Source organism: Trichomycterus rosablanca, chromosome 12, assembly GCF_030014385.1.
Source record: "Trichomycterus rosablanca isolate fTriRos1 chromosome 12, fTriRos1.hap1, whole genome shotgun sequence".
Lineage (NCBI taxonomy): Eukaryota > Metazoa > Chordata > Actinopteri > Siluriformes > Trichomycteridae > Trichomycterus > Trichomycterus rosablanca.
The window spans coordinates 20267218-20289408 of NC_085999.1; the positions used below are offsets into that span (position 1 = coordinate 20267218).

Consider the following 22191-nt stretch of genomic DNA (forward strand, 5'->3'; position numbering starts at 1 on the left):
CCAAACCAACCAGTAAACATGTGGCAACTTCACATTGATCAGCTGGCTTTTCTAAAAGTGAAAAACATTTCCATTCATTTTCTCAATAAATACTTCATTAAATTGTATCTTACCTTTACATGACAACAATTAATTTAAAGCAGAAAAACCCAGGGTTCAAGGCAGGGTAGGATTAGTGTATTTTATGAGGTAAAAATAAGAATTCTATAATGTATCACAAATAATGCAGTTAATTATTTTACATCCAACAAATGACTTCTGAATGTTTTTCAAATACTTGTTTGTTGTAGCCTTTAAATTCATAAACTAGCCTGTAAAGTTTTCTGTATGTTTTTACTATTTGAAAAGTGGACAGCGCCACTGTGTAACTTCTGTGCAAAGCCATCTGTGATCACCTGGTAAGAGCAATCTTTGTGATTAGTGGTTTTTCTTTTTGGGATTCATGTTTCTTTCGAGTACTCATCGGAAGCTTGTATATATATATATATATATATATATATATATATATATATATATATATATATATATATATATACAGTGTATCACAAAAGTGAGTACACCCCTCACATTTCTGCAAATATTCCATTATATCTTTTCATGGGACAACACTATAGACATGAAACTTGGATATAATTTAGAGTAGTCAGTGTACAGCTTGTATAGCAGTGTAGATTTACTGTCTTCTGAAAATAACTCAACACACAGCCATTAATGTCTAAATAGCTGGCAACATAAGTGAGTACACCCCACAGTGAACATGTCCAAATTGTGCCCAAATGTGTCGTTGTCCCTCCCTGGTGTCATGTGTCAAGGTCCCAGGTGTAAATGGGGAGCAGGGCTGTTAAATTTGGTGTTTTGGGTACAATTCTCTCATACTGGCCACTGGATATTCAACATGGCACCTCATGGCAAAGAACTCTCTGAGGATGTGAGAAATATAATTGTTGCTCTCCACAAAGATGGCCTGGGCTATAAGAAGATTGCTAACACCCTGAAACTGAGCTACAGCATGGTGGCCAAGGTGATACAGCGGTTTTCCAGGACAGGTTCCACTCGGAACAGGCTTCGCCAGGGTCGACCAAAGAAGTTGAGTCCACGTGTTCGGTGTCATATCCAAAGGTTGGCTTTAAAAGATAGACACATGAGTGCTGCCAGCATTGCTGCAGAGGTTAAAGACGTGGGAGGTCAGCCTGTCAGTTCTCAGACCATACGCCGCACACTGCATCAACTCGGTCTGCATGGTCGTCATCCCAGAAGGAAGCTGACGCACAAGAAAGCCCGCAAACAGTATGCTGAAGACAAGCAGTCCAAGAACATGGATTACTGGAATGCCCTGTGGTCTGACGAGACCAAGATAAACTTGTTTGGCTCAGATGGTGTCCAGCATGTGTGGTGGCGCCCTGGTGAGAAGTACCAAGACAACTGTATCTTGCCTACAGTCAAGCATGGTGGTGGTAGCATCATGGTCTTGGGCTGCATGAGTGTTGCTGGCACTGGGGAGCTGCAGTTCATTGAGGGAAACATGAATTCCAACATGTACTGTGACATTCTGAAACAGAGCATGATCCCCTCCCTTCGAAAACTGTGCCTCATGGCAGTTTTCCAACAGGATAACGACCCCAAACACAACCTCCAAGATGACAACTGCCTTGCTGAGGAAGCTGAAGGTAAAGGTGATGGACTAAACCCAATTGAGCACCTGTGGCGCATCCTCAAGTGGAAGGTGGAGGAGTTCAAGGTGTCTAACATCCACCAGCTCCGTGATGTCATCATGGAGGAGTGGAAGAGGATTCCAGTAGCAACCTGTGCAGCTCTGGTGAATTCCATGCCAAGGAGGGTTAAGGCAGTGCTGGATAATAATGGTGGTCACACAAAATATTGACACTTTGGGCACAATTTGGACATGTTCACTGTGGGGTGTACTCACTTATGTTGCCAGCTATTTAGACATTAATGGCTGTGTGTTGAGTTATTTTCAGAAGACAGTAAATCTACACTGCTATACAAGTTGTACACTGACTACTCTAAGTTATATCCAAGTTTTAGTTCTATAGTGTTGTCCCATGAAAAGATATAAAATATTTGCAGAAATGTGAGGGGTGTACTCACTTTTGTGATACACTGTATGTATATATATATATATATATATATATATATATATATATATATATATCTTAGTAATGCAGAGACAAGAGCAAATGAATAGTCCACCAACCAAAAATATATCCAGCCAACAGCACCCTGGGGGCAGCGTCCTGTGACCACTGATGAAGTCTGGAAGATGACCAACTCAAATAGCAGCAATAGATGAGCGATCGTCTCTGACTTTACATCTACAAGGTGGACCAACTAGGTGGGAGTGTCTAATAGAGTGGACTCCATCAGGGCTGCTGTGTCTGATCTACTCATACCAGCACAACACACACTAACACACCACCACCATGTCAGTGTCACTGCAGGGTTAAGAATGATCCACCACCCAAGTAATACCTGCTCTGTGGTGGTCCTGACCATTGAAGAACAGCATGAAAGGGGGCTAGAAAAGCATGCAGAGAAATAGATGGACTTTCCTGCTGATTTAGCACAGTCAACTTGTCTTCCGCAGCTGAGGGATAACCGATTGCATCCGAGGAGAGCATGTTGCTGCCCACGCCTCTTCCGACACGTGCACAGCCCTCCTCTTCCTGCAGGCGTCTCTTCTGCCAATCAGGGTTCTTACACAGCGTATGAAGATCCCACCCATACATAGTCCGATCGTCCCGCCCTAGCAAATAAAGTGGCCAATTAGTATCTGCTGCAGGCACTGCCAATTATGCCCGCCAGATGGTGACCAGCCAAGTTTCAAACGAGAATCTCGGCACTGGTGTGATAGCAGAATATTCCACTGCGCCACCTGGGTGCCTATTAACCTCATATTTTTATAAGCTGTTAAATTTGAAACCAGTTGCATATATGAATCTCTGAATTTCTGCCAAATGTTATGTTACTACATACAAACTAACAGTTGTACAAGATACCACAAGTACTGTTACTATTTTAAAAATGACATAGTATGTGCTTTATTATGCAGTTTAAAATATTTCACAATGTTGAAACAATTATCTCTGGCTAAAAATTAATCTACAGTAAGAGATGTATGACAATGAATCTCTGGCTAAAAATGAATTCCAATTGTTACTGCATTTTAATGCGTATCAATGCACTTTCAGACAAGGTGTAAAAATGTCTTTGTGAACATGACCTGAGCAGACCTATTTCAGTAGATAAACACTGGATAAGAAGAATACGGTCCCTTTCAACGTAAACCACAAAAATGCTGTTTCCTATACATAAAGAAATGACAACATTTAGAACTGTATTTTTTAAACATATCTATGTAGTCTGATGAACCAAGACTGGGACATATGCACTGAGGTATGAAGACATATCAAAGTTGGCGGATGTTTGTTCTCCAGGAAATTATATTTTTTTCCTTCTTATTTTTTAATGTTCATTTGTAATTTCTTTTTGCAAAGTTGTTTTATACAGTCTGGGTTTTGAGGTGAGGTCTGGTAATAGTTCTTGGTGTTTAGTAGACCCAGGACACAGGAACCCACTGTGCAGTAGTGCACACCAGTTCTATAGCCTCCTCCAAGTGTCGGATTGTTTCATCAATCTCGTTGTTGATGATGGTCTGGTCAAAGTAATGTGCGTAGGTCTTTTGGAGGATCTCCGACTCCTTCTGCAGTCGCTGCAGTGACTCATCCTGCAGATGGAAAAACAGGGAGTGAGAAAGAGTGGAAGAGACAAAAATATGTGGAGGAAACTTAAGCAGAGGAATGTTATTGCAAGGAATAACAGAGCAACAATTATTGCAATATGTATTGTTTTTAAATCTTTCCAATTAAGCACTAATATTAATAAGAGGTTCCTGAAGTATATTCTGACAAATGATAAGAAACATCTATGATGTGTTGTGTCTTTTTGTGTCATTAAAAAAATATAATAATATGGTAACATGACAGTACGTAAGAGATGATAAGTGTGGTGAGGTAAGAAAACAGTGAAGAAAATACTGGAGAAAAAAACCCACCATGACATTGAGATGGATTAGTATTACCATGTGGAGAAACCATAAACAAAAGTTGTGTGATTTGACAAAATGTAGTAACAGTTTTGTTTTTAACATTCTTTAGCACTAAATCTACCTCCTGTTATCTTTAGGTTGCCTGCCCTCCTAATAAAAACTTCAAAAATGTAAGTCCTTTCACTTCTATAACAATGACATTTATGTAACCATGGAACGAGAAAGCTATAATATTGTTATAATATGCTGTGATTGTTGGTTGGTACTTCTGTAACACTGACCTGCCCTTTTTGTCTGTGTTCTTGTCATTTCTTTACAAATAAAAGCTACTGAATTGTATTTGTTTTTTTATATATTGGTGCTTTGCATCAATGACAATATGGGTTCCAGGGTTAATATAACTCTGTTATTCTGTCAAAGCTGCAGGGATATATGTGAATTCATACACACAGTACATTTGACTAAATTGTGTATGCAGATGTCAGCTCATTTATGCACAGGTACAATGTATTCATCCCTTGACTTGCACATTTTACACTGCTATGGATTTGCTTTGGATGGGTATAACTGTGTATAAAAGTGTTTTAGTTTATTTAATTATAATTAAATAAACTCTTATTTACAAAAATATACAGACCCTTTATTCAATACATTGTGGAAGCCCCTTGGCAGCAATTACTTGCCACTGGATTATATGCCAAGAGTCTGTAAACTACTGTCTTCAGGTCTCTCCGCAGATGACTGAATAGATTAAGTCTGTGCTTTGTGTTGGCCACCCAAGGAAATTCCATGACCCTAAGCCACACCAGTGTGTTCTGAATGTTAAAGGCTGTTGCCCCAGTCTGAGTGTGCTCTGGAAACACTTTTATAACATAATGCTGCCACCACTATGTTTCCCTGTAAGGATTACACATAACCTGCTGTAAGCAGTGTCTGTTTTTCAACTTTTGTTTCATCAGACCAGATAATCTTTTTTTACATGTCATTTAGCAAACTCCAAACGAGCTGTCATGTCTTGTACTTAACAGCGGCTTCTGTTTTGCTACATAGGCCTGATTTATGAAGCACTACAGAGATGTTTGTCCATCAAATGGATACTTCTGCTGGCTGATCGAGGAGTCTGCATGCGTGCAAAAAACAAAGGAGGGAATAGTGTGGCTCTGTGCGAATCTGTTACTAGCAGATAAAAAGAAGCAGCCAGTTACTGCAAGTGTGCTGACATTCTGAATGTTACATTCGGCGGCTCTTAGAATCGGAAATCATTGTGAGAAAAAGGGGATAACTGCCCCCAGAAAAAAGATAGTATTTGGAAATATTAACATTAATAAAAAAAATTATTAATTAAATTGCTTGGGGTATGGTTTGGGTCTTTTATAAAGTGTAAAGTACAAATCCTAACAACTACATTTACATGGCTGACTTTTGATCATACTTACAGGTAATGTCCTGCACCACCTGGGTATCTGAGTGCAGTGGAAAGCAATGCAAAAATCAAAAGGAATGGAAAAATCAAAACACAAGCCATTGCACATTCATGCAAAAACAAAACGAGAAACAAAACGAGCTGAACTGATGGGTACAAAAACATTTTTTCACTGGTGACACTGGGACAGACACGGAGAACCTCTGTATCTTACCTCATTCATGCCCGGTGTAATTGTAGGGGCTGCAATGAAAACTACATAAGGAGCAAACTCTGCTGTCCGCAAGACCTTCAGCGCCTGGAAACACAAAGAGCAAGAGAATATACAGGATTCATTAAGGTGTTCAAATTCAGTTTAAGGACTTTTAAAGACATTTGTGTGGATATATGATCTCCAAAGACTAATGTTGGCAGTCACACTAAATAGATCACACTAAAAAGCTCAGTGACATGAATCATGTACTGTTCTATACTTCCCACTTTACAACAAGTCAGTTTGTCAATTGCTCCTTTACAGTGCTGCCTTGGTCACTTATTAATGCTGTCATTGTGAAGCGGGAACATATAGGAGGAACAATACCTCAGCTGTGAGGCAGTATACAACAAAAGCTTTGAGAACAATACCACCAAGTGCTAAAGTGCACAGTGGGTAATAATACATTTTTGTCCTTGGTTGTAACACTTGACTTCAAACTTTTAAACTGCACTTTAGAGTTTTAATTGATCCTATTAACATGGTATGGCAGCTGCAACCAATCCTAATATCATCATACACCGATCAGCCATAACATTAAAACCACCTCCTTGTTTCTACACTCACTGTCCATTTTATCAGCTCCACTTACCATATAGAAGCACTTTGTAGTTCTACAATTACTGACTGTGGCCATCTGTTTCTCTGCATGCTTTGTTAGCCCCCTTTCATGCTGTTCTTCAATGGTCAGGACTCTCCCAGGACCACTACAGAGCAGGTATTATTTGGGTGGTGGATCATTCTCAGCACTGCAGTGACACTGACATGATGGTGGTGTGATAGTGTGTGTTGTGCTGGTATTAGTGAATCAGACACAGAGGTGCTGCTGGAGTTTTTAAATACCGTGTCCACTCACTGTCCACTCTATTAGACCTAGTTGGTCCACCTTGTAGATGTAAAGTCAGAGACAATCACTCATCTACTGCTGCTGTTTGAGTTGGTCATCTTCTAGACCTTCATCAGTGGGCACAGGATGCTGCCCATGGGGCGCTGTTGGCTGGATATTTTTGGTTGGTGGACTATTCTCAGTCCAGCAGGGACAGTGAGGTGTTTAAAAACTCCATCAGCGCTGCTGTGTCTTATACCAGCACAACACACAGTAACACACCACCACCATGTCAGTGTCACTGCAGTGCTGAGAATGACCCACCACCCAAATAATACCTACTCTGTAGTGGTCCTGACCATTGAAGAACAGAGTAAAAGGAGGTTAAAAAGTATGTAGAGAAACAGATGGACTACAGTCAGTAACTGTATAACTACAAAGTGCTTCTATATGGTAAGTGGAGATGATAAAATGGACAGTGTGTGTAGAAAAAAGGAGGTGATTTTAATGTTATGGCTGATCCGTGTGTATTACCATAGACAGTTTTAAATCATGGCTAGAGTGGTGTAAAGCATGGCAGAGCCCTTGGAATTTTAGTTTTAGCATGATATTACATCTGTACACCGTTAACAATTAGCAAATTGCAAGCAGGCCTCATCAAAAAAGATCCCAACCATACTAAATGCCAGCACTGTTGTTGCTAAGCCAAGTACAATAAATGCATTTTTATTAAGATCACCATTAGGAATACAGCAATGCAAATGACTGAAATCAAGTTTCATTAGCAAAGTGGGGCCAATTCCTTATTACTGTCCATGGTTTTGATTGCCATGCTCAGGTGACATGTGTTTAAATCTATAGGCCTTAAAATACAAATCCCCTATCAATTGTTTTTTATTCAAACTTAAAAATGTTGTCATATTTATTTGTATTTTCCTTTAAACAGCCAAGTTCTAGCATCTTAAGTACATTATTTAAATACCCAAAAAATTGTGGCAGTTACCTGTGGCTCTACATCCAGTATCGATATGAGGCCCTGCTCATGGATCTTGCGTATCGTTTCCAGCCGTGTACCATACATGGCATCCTCATGACTGCCGTACTCCAGGTAATCATTGTTGGCGATGTCCTGCATCATTTGATCATGTGATACAAAATAATAGTTCTTGCCATTCTCTTCATCTTTTTTGGGAGGCCTGGTCGTGTCTATAAGTAAAGGCAATTTTGAACGTTTTAGAATTAACTGAAATAATTTCAATTTAGTTAAGATAGTTAAAAATGACAAACATAAGATGTCTCACGTGGAATGGGGTAAGCAAATCTGTCAGGGTGTTTAGTAATGAGTGTGTTCTTGATGTGTCTCCTGCCAACACCATGAGCTCCTACACACGATGAATAGCAAATAGAAATGCTTTGACATGGTTTCATTTGTGAATCTCACTTTTATCCTTGTATTTAAAAAAATAAAAATGTCAGACATACCTAATAACACCAGTGTTTTTCTTTTAAAGGCTGGCAGCTTTACTACCTCTTCATATGTGACGAGATCTAGTTGGTCAAAAACTGTAATATAAAAAAGGAAAAACCTTAGAGTCAAAACCTTGAGGGAGCATGATTTGAGGCACTAGACTAGTTCTGCTGACATGCTTGTGCCCTCATGCCCCACCGTGTCATCTGGTAATTTTTCAACACTGCATAGGATAACAAAATAAAAATACTGCAATAATATTGGACTTGATATGATATTGTAACAAATAAAACCATGATGCACTTTTCTGGGTACTGATTACCAGGAGCCTGAGCTTTTAAAACTCCTATAATTTGTTACTGCTTTTAAATAAGTAAAATCAGTGTTTTTGTTATTTTCATATGTACTCTTTTTCTTTGCTAAATACTTGATCACCCTCTGAAACAAAAATATTTATGCAATAATGTGTGCTGTTTTTGGGCATTTTTTAAATTACAGAGCAAAAGTCAAGTTTTATAAAATGTGACAAATGTATTGGAACATACTGTATATTTAAATATATTGGTAAATTGTGTTAGCCTAAAATACTTGAGATTTGTACTGGAACATAACTACACAATTGTTAGCTATGTACATCAGAACATACATTAAATACAAATATATTTATATATATATGGTATATTTAATTTTACCATCTATTTTGTTCTTTGAGATCCAAAATAGATGGTGGTTTATTTCAAACACCTTTGTTGCTAAACCAAATACAATAAATGTATTTTATTAACTTCACCATTGACAATACAGCAATGCAAATGACTGAAATCCCACTTATATTTGCCGGCAATAAATATAAGCTGCTGATCAGCCTGCTATTATAGGGTGGCTACAGCAGGACAGTGGGCATTTTCAAATTGTATATTCATGTGTAATCATAAATTCTTTAATCCTATAATCCTTAAAATTACCTCTAAAAAAAAAGTAACACTGAGGTGTGTAGATACAGTATTTCTTGAGCATTCTATGTATGAGTCTGTAAAACATTATTTAACGGTATTTAATGGCTTAAATTGTTACACAAAACTTTTAAATCATGAAAATGCCTTCACTTACTGCATACTTCTTACCATATTGTATGTACATAAAATGTTGGGGGAAAGGAGGTCTGACCCTATGGTAGGAACTTTAAGGGAAAAGTAACCACATAATGTAAATGCAGGGTAGTTTTTCCTTTGTAACTGTGCAGTAGAAATATGCCAAGAGGGTGATATCAAGTACACTTATGCTGATGGAGTGTGCGCAACAAGAGCTGACCATCTACCATCTCCAGCCGTCATGTAAAGTGAGCTCCTCTGCTGCCTCTCCAAATAGATATTATAAATGATTTATGTTAAATGATTCAGCATATGCTACAAATAATTGTAAGTTGCTATAATGTGTTTCTGACTGTAAACTTTATTTTAGTGTATAAAAGCAAAATGATATCAATGTATAACTGAATAAGTAACAAGATGTGACCCAACAAACATGCCAAAATAAGCCAGTAATAGGAAGCACACATGCGAGCACACTGAAGCAGCATAGCGTCTGGTTTCAGAGCTTTGTTCTCTGCTGTTTCCACAACAGAAACAAACCAAGATTAACATCAGGGAACACCTAAACCACTCAAATAAAAAGAGGGATGATCACTTTACTTACATGCACAGAAGCCATTGGTAAGAGACAGCATAAAAATGGACAGGGGATTAGTGAGTTGCAGCATAGATACAAAACATTAGTGAACAGAAAACAATGGTACTTAGTTAAAGCTCTGACACAGCACTGACTTAACATAGAGAACAACATGAATGACTTTGCATTGCAGCCATCCAGACAGCTCAAAAGTGAAAGTGGTCTGTATGCACTTTTCAAGCAAATTATAAATAATTACAATGAAACACAAATGTGACGTGTCTGAAATGTTATATTTATTATGCTTGTCTGAGAACGCAGCTATAAGCTCTGGCATCCATCAGCATTGGTGGAGAAACTGTAATAAAAACAATTGCTGGCTGCAGAATCCTCCACTTATAAAAAAAAATCTGGAATAAAATTTCAGCAGATTTTAGCAAGCAACCTTTTTTTTTTTTTTTTTTTACAAAAATGCACAAAAAAGGTTAGACACAGGCATGCTTTCCACTGTTACATCACCTTTTCTTTTAAAATTATTCTATAATAATTTTTCCATCTTGCTTAATTTAACACTTTACTTAACACAGCTGCTAAACAATCTGGGGCTCTACTGTAAATTGTGCTTTATAATGCACCACGTTTTCAATGGGAGACCGTAGGCCAATATAGTGCCTACACTCTCTTACTACGAAGCCATGCTATAGTAACATGCAGAATGTGACTTGGCTTTGGCTTTTTTTTGGCTTTTGCTAAAACAATCATTATTATCCCTGAAAATATGTAGTCAACATATGTTGCTTTTTAGACCGCTTAAATGGTGTTGTGGATTTGATTTTAAATGGCTACAATTACCATGTCACCCATCCATCTTCCCTTAATCACATACAAAGAAAAAGTAAAAACATTTTTAAAACGTTTTCAAAATGTATAATAAAAATAAAAATAAACTAAAACCTCTATTTCACAAAAGTATTGAGATGCCTTGCTGTGACAGGTGCATCCTATTTGATTTAATTACCCATAACCTGTCTTAAACTTAATCCAAATGTTGCAATTTTAATTGATTGGACATAGTTTGGAAAGGCACACACCTGGATCTATAAGAGCCCACAATTTACACTACAATGTCAGGACAAAAAACAAGCCTTAAACAATGAACTGTCTGTGTACCTCCACAATTAGATTGTGGCAAGGCATCATTCAGGGCAATAATATCAAACAATATTTAAGGCTTTGAGTGTTTCCAGGATCACAGAGGCCTCAATCATTTTAAAATGTTTTTCCACCGATTCATTCTATTCAGGATCTGTTCAATTCACTGGGTGAAAGGTAGAGAACACCCTGGACAGGTTGTCAGTCCATCACAGGGCAATATCCTAATCTTGTAATAATGTTTTGGACTGTAGATGGTAAAATGTCCAAATTCCTTGCAACTGTTTAATTATTTGCTTATACAGCTATTCGCAAGTAAGTAATTTAATTAATCCACACTTGTGGACATCCTTTGGTCACACCATGTACTTCCTTGTCCAAAGACAATTACACTGATTAGCCATAACATTAAAACCACCTCCTTGTTTCTACACTCACTGTCCATTTTATCAGCTCCACTACAGAGCAGGTATTATTTGGGTGGTGGATCATTCTCAGCACTGCAGTGACACTGACATGGTGGTGGTGTGCTGGTATGAGTGGATCAGACACAGGTATGAGTGGATCAGACACAGCAATGCTGATTGAATTTTTAAACACCTCACTGTCACTGCTGGACTGAAAATAGTCCACCAACCAAAATATATCCAGCCAACAGCGCTCCGTGGGCAGCGTCCTGTGCCCACTGATGAAGGTCTAGAAGATGACCAACTCAAACAGCAGCAATAGATGAGCAATCATCTCTGACTTTACATTTACAAGGTGGACCAACTGGGTAGGAGTGTCAAATAGAGTGGGCAGTGAGCAGACATGGTATTTAAAAACTCCAGCAGCGCTGCTGTGTCTGATCCACTAATACCTGCACAACACACACTAACACACCACCACCACATCAGTGTCACTGCAGTGCTGAGAATGATCCACCACCCAAATAATACCTGCTCTGTAGTGGTCCTGGGAGAGTCCTGACCATTGAAGAACAGCATGAAAGGGGGCTAACAAAGCATGCAGAGAAATATATGGACTACAGTCAGTAATTGTAGAACTACAAAGTGATTCTATATGGTAAGTGGAGCTGATAAAGAGGTGGTTTTATTGTTATGGCTGATCAGGGTAATTTATACATTTATTGTAGGTATTTTGATAATTTGCTGTTTCAGAAATGTACAAACAGAAACTTAGATAATTAATTCAGATTAACAAACCATCAACTTATGCTGAGAGAAAATTGGCTTAAATCACAAAAAAGGTCTTAAGTTGATGAGTTGAAATCTGCTAAAACAGTCAAGCAAATCAATTCACAGTCAACAACACTGCTGTAGAGGTTTCTGTGCAAGAAAGTAGCCTGGCTTCAAAACCTGCAAATTGTTGCTGATTAGATGGACAAAAAGAAAGATGGAACAGGGGCTTTTTTCTTCTTTCTGTTGGTCTAATAATTGAATATTTTTAAAAGCCGCCATATTTTGCATAATTTTTAAATTTCAGACATACCAACCCCATCTCCAGAAAACATTTTGTAAATTTTTAAAAAACAAAGGATTTGTTAATTCTCTTGAACCTTTATATAACTGACAAAGTACGACAACATTGTTTCCAATTTTTTCATTGAACAACTATTAATATGGACAAATTTAGAATTTGATGTCTGCAACACAAAAATGGGACAAAGGCATGTTTACCACTGTATTACTGTACTGTAGCTCGACAGGGGGATTAAATGACTTAACAGTTGGGGCATAAATCTTTGAACAGCTCTTCCCCCTCCTTTATGTGTCAGCCAGAGGCAGTATAGTAGGAGTGCTCAGAGAGGATTATATGAGCTGAGCTCTGCTGTCAAAGTGTCTGCACCAGGATTTAGCCATAGTGTTCCCCATGGTCTTACTGCCTTTTACCAAACCATTACACTACATTAACATCCAGTTTAACAAATCTACACTGGGAAATTCTGTCTTTAACTGTCTTGACAAACGTCAGGCTGAAAGTGTTGTTTTTATGTATTATAGTTTAATACTAAAAATTAATAGGTTATACAAAGCAGTTTAAGTTTTCAAACACTGAAAATGCTGAAATATTGTTTATATGTAATATAATGTTTAGATATTTACACTGCAAATAAAAAAATAATGATCCTCAAGTTTAAAGTTCATGAAATCACAAACTGTCCAAAGAGCATGTTCCTGGACTAGTGATAATGTAGGAAAGAAACCAGCATTTACTTAAATATGACAATCTGAAAGCAGCTGAAACAACTGCTTACCCAGTGCTAAACTATGGAGTTGGGAGCATTATGCTATGTGGTGGCTTCTCTGTGAACAGTAATGGGGTATTACATGTCATTCAATTAAAAACACATGGAGTGATGTTACAAAACTTACTAAAATTGAATTTATTCTTACTGACTTATTGTCAACAACAACCTTAAACATAACGCCAAGATAACCTAAGATTGGTTTCTACAAAATTAAGGTAATGGTGCATGACCTATTCAGTCTTCAAATTTGGGACCCAATTAAAATGTATAGAGGATTTTAAAACTTTTAAAAGTTTATCAGAAGGACTAAGGAATTTTGAGGTAATCCTATATTAACATTTATATCACCGCAATGGAGATAATAAGATAATAAGTGTCTCACAATTTGACCACAAAAGAAGGCTTGAGAAGGTGTTTTTTTTCCCTTTGTAAACAACAACAAACTTTGATCAAGCTTTAGGTTATTTTTTTCAAAGCAGGTTCTTGTTTTCGCAAGGCAGCCATTTAAGTACATTATCATTTACAGCTTGCTTGACTCTGGACACTAAAACATATGTCCTATCCACATTTAATTTATGTAAGGTCTATTTTGATTGTTACTGGATTAAATATGACCAGCTTGTCAAATTTCTTCACAGTATAAGGTGACAGTTTAGGTTTTCTTTTAGACATTGGCAAAGAAACCACTGTTCCATATACACAATATACTGTACATACAACAGCATATAAAACATTGATTCCAATTGTTCATTACAATTAATGCCATTTGTGTAATTGGGACTTAGTTGTTTTATGCATTTTGTCTCCTAACTTATGTTTCCTCAAGAACATCCTATAATACATTAATTCACATAGCAGAATTGCCTAATATACATCCTTAGAGTTATTGATAATGGTATTATATAATATGCATATTTATCATATAAATACTTTAGACATTAGTGTTGTCAGTATTGAAGTTCTATAAAGTGTCCTGTGAGTAAAAAGCACAAGTGAAACTTACTGAAATTAGATTAAATTTGAAACAGGGAAATGCAATTTCTCATTTTTTCTTCTCTAAGCCTCTTAACCAGAGCAACAATCAGTACAACTTAAATAAAACACACAGTGATCTTGTGAAGTAAAGAGAAAACCAATGTAGAGGCCAGATTTTACCTGCACTGTGCTTCGCTAGATACTTGTCTTTGTACTGCTTTTTCTTCTTGCCAAACCATGTACAGCTGGCTTGCTGCTCCTGCTTAGTTTTCTCCATGGCTATGCAGGCCACCCGCCTTAAAAAAGAAAAAGAAAAAAGTTTTAAACAGCATTTTTGTGCATCTGCTATTTATTTCAGCATTTCTACCCTTGAGCTAATTGTGCCCAGTGTTCTTGTTTTTGACAGTATAATATCCAAAGCCTGTGGTGAGTTGACTCAACTTACCACTCTTGGAGCTCAGGTGAAGGAATGAGGCCTGCTGTGCCATTCTTTGTGTTCTCTAGCTTGCCCTGCCACCAGTTATGGTCATCCTTGTTGATGATCTGGATGATGTCGCCCACTCGGAAGTGAATACCTGCCTCTTTGCAAGGAATGAGATCATCTTTGGCCGGCTCATATTCAAACTGCGCCCGCACATAGATCTTGAAACAACAAAGTGCAATATGTGCAAAAACAAGCAATGTGTTTCTACTTAAATTTGTTGAATTAAATGACAGAGACTTATAAAATATATGCAATGGTTTAAAATAATTTGAAAAGTAATTGACAAAAATAAGATTACAGGCACATAATTTTAAGCAGGTCAGGTTTGTTTAATGGTTTGTGACTATCCACCTTCCTATTATTTACATTCCAGTGGGATTCAAGTCCAGAGCTTGGTTGGCCATGCTCTTGATCTGGTGGTCCTCCATCCACATGTTAATTGACTGTGTGGCATGAAACACTGCCATGCTTTAAAAAATCCTCAAAGTTGGGGAAACATTGTGAAAGCAAAAGGAAGCAAATTTACTTTCAGGTTAAGCTTGTATGTGTCTTAATTAATGCCTCCTTCACAAAACAAATTCAAGCCGTGCTGAAGCACTCCCAGTTCATCACGATCCTCCACCAAATTCCACAGTGGGTAAAAGACACTGTGGCTTGTAAGCCTTTTGGGTGAAAATTGGACTTATTAGAGAAAAAGACTTTCTGTCCTCTACGGTCCAATACCTGCCCTGTTACAAGCCGTCCTCACTGTGCACTTTGCCCCAACTGCCATTTGTCATTTTTTGTAGGTCACTTAATTTAATTCTGTGGTTACTGAGGGAAATTTGAATCATTTAGCAGCCATCCTGGTCAGTGGATAGATGTTTTCACCCTCTGCCAATTTGTAGCTTTTTATGTCACCAGTGTCTGCTGCTTGGCCTTGTTCTTCTGAACCGCCATATTTGAAATTTTAAGGATGAAAGCAATCTGATGTGCACTGTATCCCTCTGCCAGTAAAGCCACAATTAGGCCTACCTTGTAAACTGGCAATAGTACATGTAAGTGAATGCACAGGTACATTTGTGTACAGGTTCATTGTGTGAGTAAATGTGTTGCCACCAAACAAGCCTGTGTTTTGGACTTGGGCTACAGTGGTGTGTGACACTTGCAAACAGAAATCCTGTCCATTCAAAACCAGTCTGTGTTCATCACAGACTACATAAAAAAATATTGAAATGTTGAGTCCTTTTAGCAAACATTATCCTCATAATTCAGTGATGTTTATTGATATTTAAATGCAATTTACATAAAACTACATTTATGTACCAAACGGTATGAAATTTATTTTTTGACAAGGATGTATAATCTGGGGTAATCTTACTTTTACTGATCTACACTTGAATAGGGGCGGCACGGTGGCTAAGTGGGTGGCACTGTTGCCTCTCAGCAAGAAGGTCCTGGGTTCGATCCCCAGGTGGGGCGGTCTGGGTCCTTTTTGTGTGGAGTTTGCATGTTCTCCCTGTGTCTGCGTGGGTTTACCCCGGGTGCTCTGGTTTCCTCCCACAGTCCAAAGGAATGCAAGTGAGGTTAATTGGAGACACTACATTGTCCATGAGTGTGTTCGATATAACCTTGTGAACTGATGAATCTTGTGTAATGAGTAACTACCGTTCCTGTCATGAATGTAACCAAAGTGTAAAACATGATGTTAAAATCCTAATAAACAAACAAACAAACAAACAAACACTTGAATAGAGATCTGCAGATGTAGGATGTGAATGCATCAAACTCACTCATAAATACACTGGAGTTTATAGATTATATTGAGGACCAAAGTGGGGAGGGGAGTAAAATGACAAGTATTTAAAGGTAATATAAGATTGTAAGGATATCAGTGTCAGCATTGCTATGACGCAATTTCAGCGCGAAAGATAAGAGTCTACTGGTTAATAGTGCCATCTACTGGCAAAACTGTCTTCGTACAAGCGGTCATGCTGGAAAACAAAGGCCTGTACAGACTGTTACATTCGTTACACCTTTTCCTTCCAATTTAGTCATGTCAATAATGACCAATAAATAAGTATTCCCCATCATATGACATCTACCAACGTGGGAGTGAGTAGGGGGAGTGTCTCTGTTTTACTTCAAGGCACATAAGCCACCACTTCAAACTACTACTACTACTACTACTACAGAAGCGTGCAAACTACAGATATATGGGCATCAGAGATTGTCTAGTGTCACCTTGATCGGTAGGGGAGACCAAGAGAGCAGGGTCAGTTAAGATCATTTGGTCACGTACAGCAAAGGCATTGTTGGGGATCAGACTAAGATGCTTCTCTGTTGCACATTCAGCCTTAAATGCATTATCTTAATTTGAAACAAACTAGGCTTATTATATGCTAAATATAATTGAAAACCAAGTTAAAGTTACAGTCTACAGCATATTCATTTTAATGTTACAATAAACAGTGCAGAGAAAAAGTATTTTTATATTTACCTGTCGTGCCTTTGACTGTATGGTTAATGGCAAGTCCTGCAAATAAAATATCAGCAGTGAAAGGAAGACTGTTTGCAAATGGTTTTCACAGTTAAATACAATTTCAGTACAACTGATAATTATCATGTTAAATTATTACTATTATAGTGTATTAAAGAGCATGAAAGACTGTTGATGTTAAGTCAGAGAATATCAAAGCAAGAGGATACACAGAGCAAGCAAGCACCTGTTAGCATCATACTCTGTTAAAGCAAATGATTCTTCACTTTTTAAAGCCATCAATGCAAGGTGTTCCACAGGCTGGTTCTGGGACCTGGATTAGAAGCTAAGAGCTTTGTCACAGGCATGCTATTTTACTGCTCTCACTGGCATGTCTATAACATGATCAATGATGATCTCTGCCATATAAAGAAGGTGTCTAAGTCTGTACGGTTGTTGATAAAGAATTACAGCTCCACACATACTGTACATACAGGCAGTAAGCCGTATGGATTGCTGCGCCACAGAGCACACCAATTTGTGAACTGAGATAACAGAACTTATAGTATTTAAAATATATTCCTAAGGGAAAATAATAATAATAAAAAAATCGAAGATGAGATCTAGGATGAGTTCTTAGGGTGTGGGGTGGGGAGGGGTTTGTTTTTTTTAAAAGTGGGGTCCTTACCAAGATAGAACTGTTTATGCTGGAATGGTCATTAGCAGGGGACTGTCTGGAAGTAGATGGGGACTCTTTCTGCAATAAGATATACACGTCAGCACACACAGCAGAGCAACCTACACACTAAAGAACTCTCAGAAATAATTCCCTAGATTCTTCTGATGAATACAAACAGGAACCATTACTAAAAAGGTAAATGGGTAAAAACAAAACATTGGGCATTTTTAAGAAGTGGATTTAGCTTCTAATCCTTACTTTATCTTAATTACTTAAATATACTATAGTTCAAACATGCATTGAAATATTTTCTAAACCTTGTATTAATCTGATATTGAATTATATGTGCTCAGACATCTAGATGATCTTGGAGACTACCAAATTTGTCAGACCGGTCAACCTTATTTCATGACTACAATGTCCAGTCCTGATGTTTGGATGCTCATTGGTGGTGTCTTGGCAGTGGACAGGAGTTAGTATGGACACTCTGACTGGCTTTTGACTACGCAGTCCTATACACTGAAGGGTTTGATACACTGTTTTAGGACACAGTCACTTCATCACTAGGCGAATCACAATCTGCTTTGAGCAACAGTAGCCCTTCTGCCTTTATCTCCTCTGCCATTAATAAGCCTTGGCCATCCATCAATGTACAGGCAGATCAAGGCCCTCATCAGATCACTCTCAGTGGGTACTCACTATGTCTGCCTGTGAGCAATCAGGTAAATATTAAATATTAAGGTGATGGTAACAGTACACGTGTTGAATGTAGCAGATATGATCATTTATACAGACCAAAGTGATTTAATTAAGGACCAAACTGGTATGATGATATGGTAACAAGGTAAATGTAAATAAGCCATATAGCTGGTGATCTACAACTGTACACCAGTAGTAATATTGGATAAGCTGCAACTTTTTTTGTAAGCTGCAACAGTTTTATTGTTTATTGCAAATAACCACTTACAAATCCAAATCATGTTAGGGGGTACCAGTAGTAGTCTGTTGTTTACATTTATTATTTTAAAAACAGCACAAAAAAAAGATATTTAATGTTTTATTGACTTTTGTAACGGGATGGGACGCGCCTGGTCACGGAAGCAGAAGTTGTAGCCATGTACCTGCAAGAATGGGAATGATGAACACAATATGCAGGATGCTTAACAAAGGTAGAACAAAACTGAGGCTTAAGAGTCACAAACAAAATACATTCTGACTATGCTGTCGAAATGTATGTGCGTTGGAAAACTTAGGTAGCTCCACAGGGAACATCGGCAACACGCCACCAGCGTGCAACCACAACAGTACAAAATAAGATTAAAGAACAGGGGGAAAACTGAGTTATCAGTTAAATAACAGGGGGAAGAGCTCAATAAATGACAGCTAGCAAAGAAAACAGGAGTGAAACTGGCGCAGACTGCATCTAGTGTGAATTTCACTGTGGGGCTCTGCCCAAAAAAAGTATGGTCACACCAACTTGGGAGTCATTATGCCCATCCAGGGGAGTTACCATTCCACACTACACTCCAAATTTTCCTCTGCTGTACTAGCGCTTTGTAGTAATGCTCATAGTTTTAGATGTTTAACATTTTTACAGTCAGTTGTACATGTAGTTTCGGCTGCATACAGTGGTGTTCAAAAAAATAGCAGTGATTTTAAAAAAGCGAATAAAGCACAAAATCATTATAATAACTTTTATTTCCATAAATGCCAATGCACTGAAAATACTACACTTTCAATTCTAAATCAAAACATTAACAAAATGTAGCCAGTTTGTGTTCATCCTTTACAGAAAGTTAAGAAAAATGATTATTAGGCTGTTAAAAAAAAAATAGCAGTGCCAGCATTTTTCTATAAAAACTCAAAAAAATTATCTATAAACTGAAAAAAATGTTTAAGGTTTCACTTTACTTTAAATTACTGAACTAATATTTAGTGGCATAACAATTGTTTCTGAGATCTGTGTTACATGGAGTCGACAAACTTCTGGCACCTCTGAACAGGTATTCCAGTCCAGGATGATTAGACTACATTCCACAGTTCTTCTGCATTTTTGGGTTTTGCCTCAAAAGAACGCATTTCAGATGTCAGAACACAAGTTCTCTATGGGATTGAAGTCAGGGGATTGTGCTGGCCACTCTATTACCTCAGTCTTGTTGGTCTGTAACCAAGATGTTTTAGGTCATTGTCATGTTAAAACACCCATTTTAAGCACATTTCTTCTTCGACATAGGGCAACATGATCTCCTCAAGTATTCTGATATATTTAAACTGATCCATGATCCCTCATATGTGATAAATATGCGTAACACCATGGTATAAAAAACATCCCCATATCATCATTTTGTACCACCATGCTTTACTGTCTTCACAGTGCACTCTGGCTTAAATTCAGTGCTCGGGGGTCGTCTGACATACTGTCTACGGCCACTAGACCCAAAAAGAAAAATTTTGCTTTCATCAGCCCACAAAATGTTGAGCCATTTCTCTTTGGACCAGTCAATGTGTTCCTTGGCAAATTTGAACCCATTCAGGACACGTCTTTTTCTTAACAACGGGACTTTGCAAGGAGTTCTTGCTGGTAAATTGGCTTCACTTAATCATCTTCTGTACTCACTGGTAACTTCAGATGTTCCTTGATCTTTCTGGAGGTGATCATTGGCTGAACCTTTGCCATTTTGGCTATTCTTCGATCCTTTCAAACAGTAGTTCCACGCTTTCTTCTGCATCTTTCAGGTTTTGGTTGTCACTTCAAGGCATTTGAGATCATTTTAGCTGAGCAGCCTATAATTTGCTGCACTTCTCTGTATGTTTTTCCCTCTACAATCAACTTTTTAATCAAAGTACGCTGTTCATCAGAACAATGTCTGGAACAACCCATTTTACCCAGTATTTAAAAAGGAAATGCGCTATGACCAACCTGTGCAACATTTGCCACCCTCCTACCTTAAATAAGGGCCAAAATTGACACCTGTTCTTGTGCAGAATAAATGACTTCACCAATTGAACTCCTCACTGCTATTATTTTGAACAAGCCCCTTTCAATCAATGCTTCGATTACTCAGAATGAGCGGCATGCATGTCCTAATTGTTGGGTTTGTTTTGTTTTCATTACTCTACTACACTTTCAAGTACATTTTTGCTATGTAGAAATATTATTTCTACTAAAACAGTGATTTATCAGGTTAATGGTGTTGGACTGCTATTTTTTTGAACGCCACTGTATTTTATATTTAGGTAAAACATAAAATGGTCTTCCATAAGAAAGGGTACCTATATTTTTGGGATTTTTTGCATTATATTCTGAAACCAAAACTTAGAGACCCAAATGATTGGGGGGACTTAAAACATATTGGAATTGGTGTTACATAATAGAATAAAGGCTACAGGGTACTACAATACGTTCTAGCTGTAGTGTGTGCTGTAAAGGTGCAGGTGTCATTATTCCGCTATCTTGGTATTGAAATTGGTGTACCCTTGGATGTGAGCCAGACCCTAAAAAAGCTTTAACACACAGCCACAAGACAGACAGTTAGTGATACACACAGAGTCCATGGCAGTTGCAGCCCAACTTACAGCACAAAAGAGAAGGTCAATAAGCACTTTACCTCAAAGGAAAATTGCTGTATTCGGTAGCTTGGTACAATCTTAAATGTGATGCTACCTCTCATCTCCCGCTGTAAAGAGATGCACAGCTTTAATCATCTTCATAATTAACATACTAAATGCACATTTGTATTTAAAATAAATACATGTTTTTTAATGATCCGTACTCACTAGCATCCTTTGGAGCTGCTCCACTGTCTGATTAGCTACACTTATACTGTTGATCTCCCGGATTTCATCTCCGACATGCAAAGTACCTAAATTATGCAAAAATAAAATAGGGATCATTTATATATGTTATTAGATATTGTTCTTCTGAAATACTATTCTTCTAAGGTAGTATATTAACTATTGTATGTAATGAAAAAGTCAAATAGCATCCTGTCTCAATTTTAATTTTAATAAAATCTCATGTCTTCATGTCTTTATTTTCTTTGGTAAACATGGCTTCCAAATGAATTCCTTTTTTAAAACATATGCTTTTAAAATAAACGATGACACTTACTTTGTGTGACTGGTATTATAACACATTTTTGTCTAAAAAAAAAAATCACTAATTTAATAAGTTTACTTTAGATGTTTTTTCCTGAGTTTGGGACAGCAGGTAAAATGCAAATATGCATAAGTATTTAAATAAAAATATATTTAATGTGTTACCTTTTTGTCCTTTTTTTTTCTTTTTTTTTTTTTCTTCATTTTTTCTACTTTTCCCAAACTGTCCGGAATTAGGTTTGTAAACAGTGCTAGTTCAACAGCCCAAATTTAAAACAAAGTAAATAACTATACAAAAAAAGTATTGTGACCTTATGCTGAAAAGACTTAGATGTAATCCGAAAACCAATAAGATGATATGTGTACCATGAATAAGAAACCACTGGAATT

At 37.5% G+C, this 22191-nt stretch overlaps 1 protein-coding gene across 2 annotated transcripts in view; it reads right to left on the minus strand.

Moving 5' to 3' along the window:
- Nucleotides 1–3032: 3032 nt before the first annotated feature.
- caska (calcium/calmodulin-dependent serine protein kinase a) overlaps nt 3033–22191 on the minus strand; it is a 240132-nt gene continuing 220973 nt past the window's right edge. The window contains exons 16-26 of one of the 2 annotated variants that reach the window (XM_063005493.1): nt 21481–21566; nt 21312–21380; nt 17713–17781; nt 17046–17081; nt 14528–14724; nt 14263–14378; nt 8051–8131; nt 7870–7950; nt 7572–7774; nt 5704–5787; nt 3033–3745 (exon numbers count right to left, since the gene is read on the minus strand). In XM_063005493.1, coding sequence (XP_062861563.1) covers nt 3569–3745; nt 5704–5787; nt 7572–7774; nt 7870–7950; nt 8051–8131; nt 14263–14378; nt 14528–14724; nt 17046–17081; nt 17713–17781; nt 21312–21380; nt 21481–21566 — 1199 coding nt within the window. In that variant the 3' untranslated portion in view covers nt 3033–3568. The remainder of the gene's footprint in view (nt 3746–5703; nt 5788–7571; nt 7775–7869; nt 7951–8050; nt 8132–14262; nt 14379–14527; nt 14725–17045; nt 17082–17712; nt 17782–21311; nt 21381–21480; nt 21567–22191) is intronic. The other variant, XM_063005494.1, reaches the window with a different exon arrangement.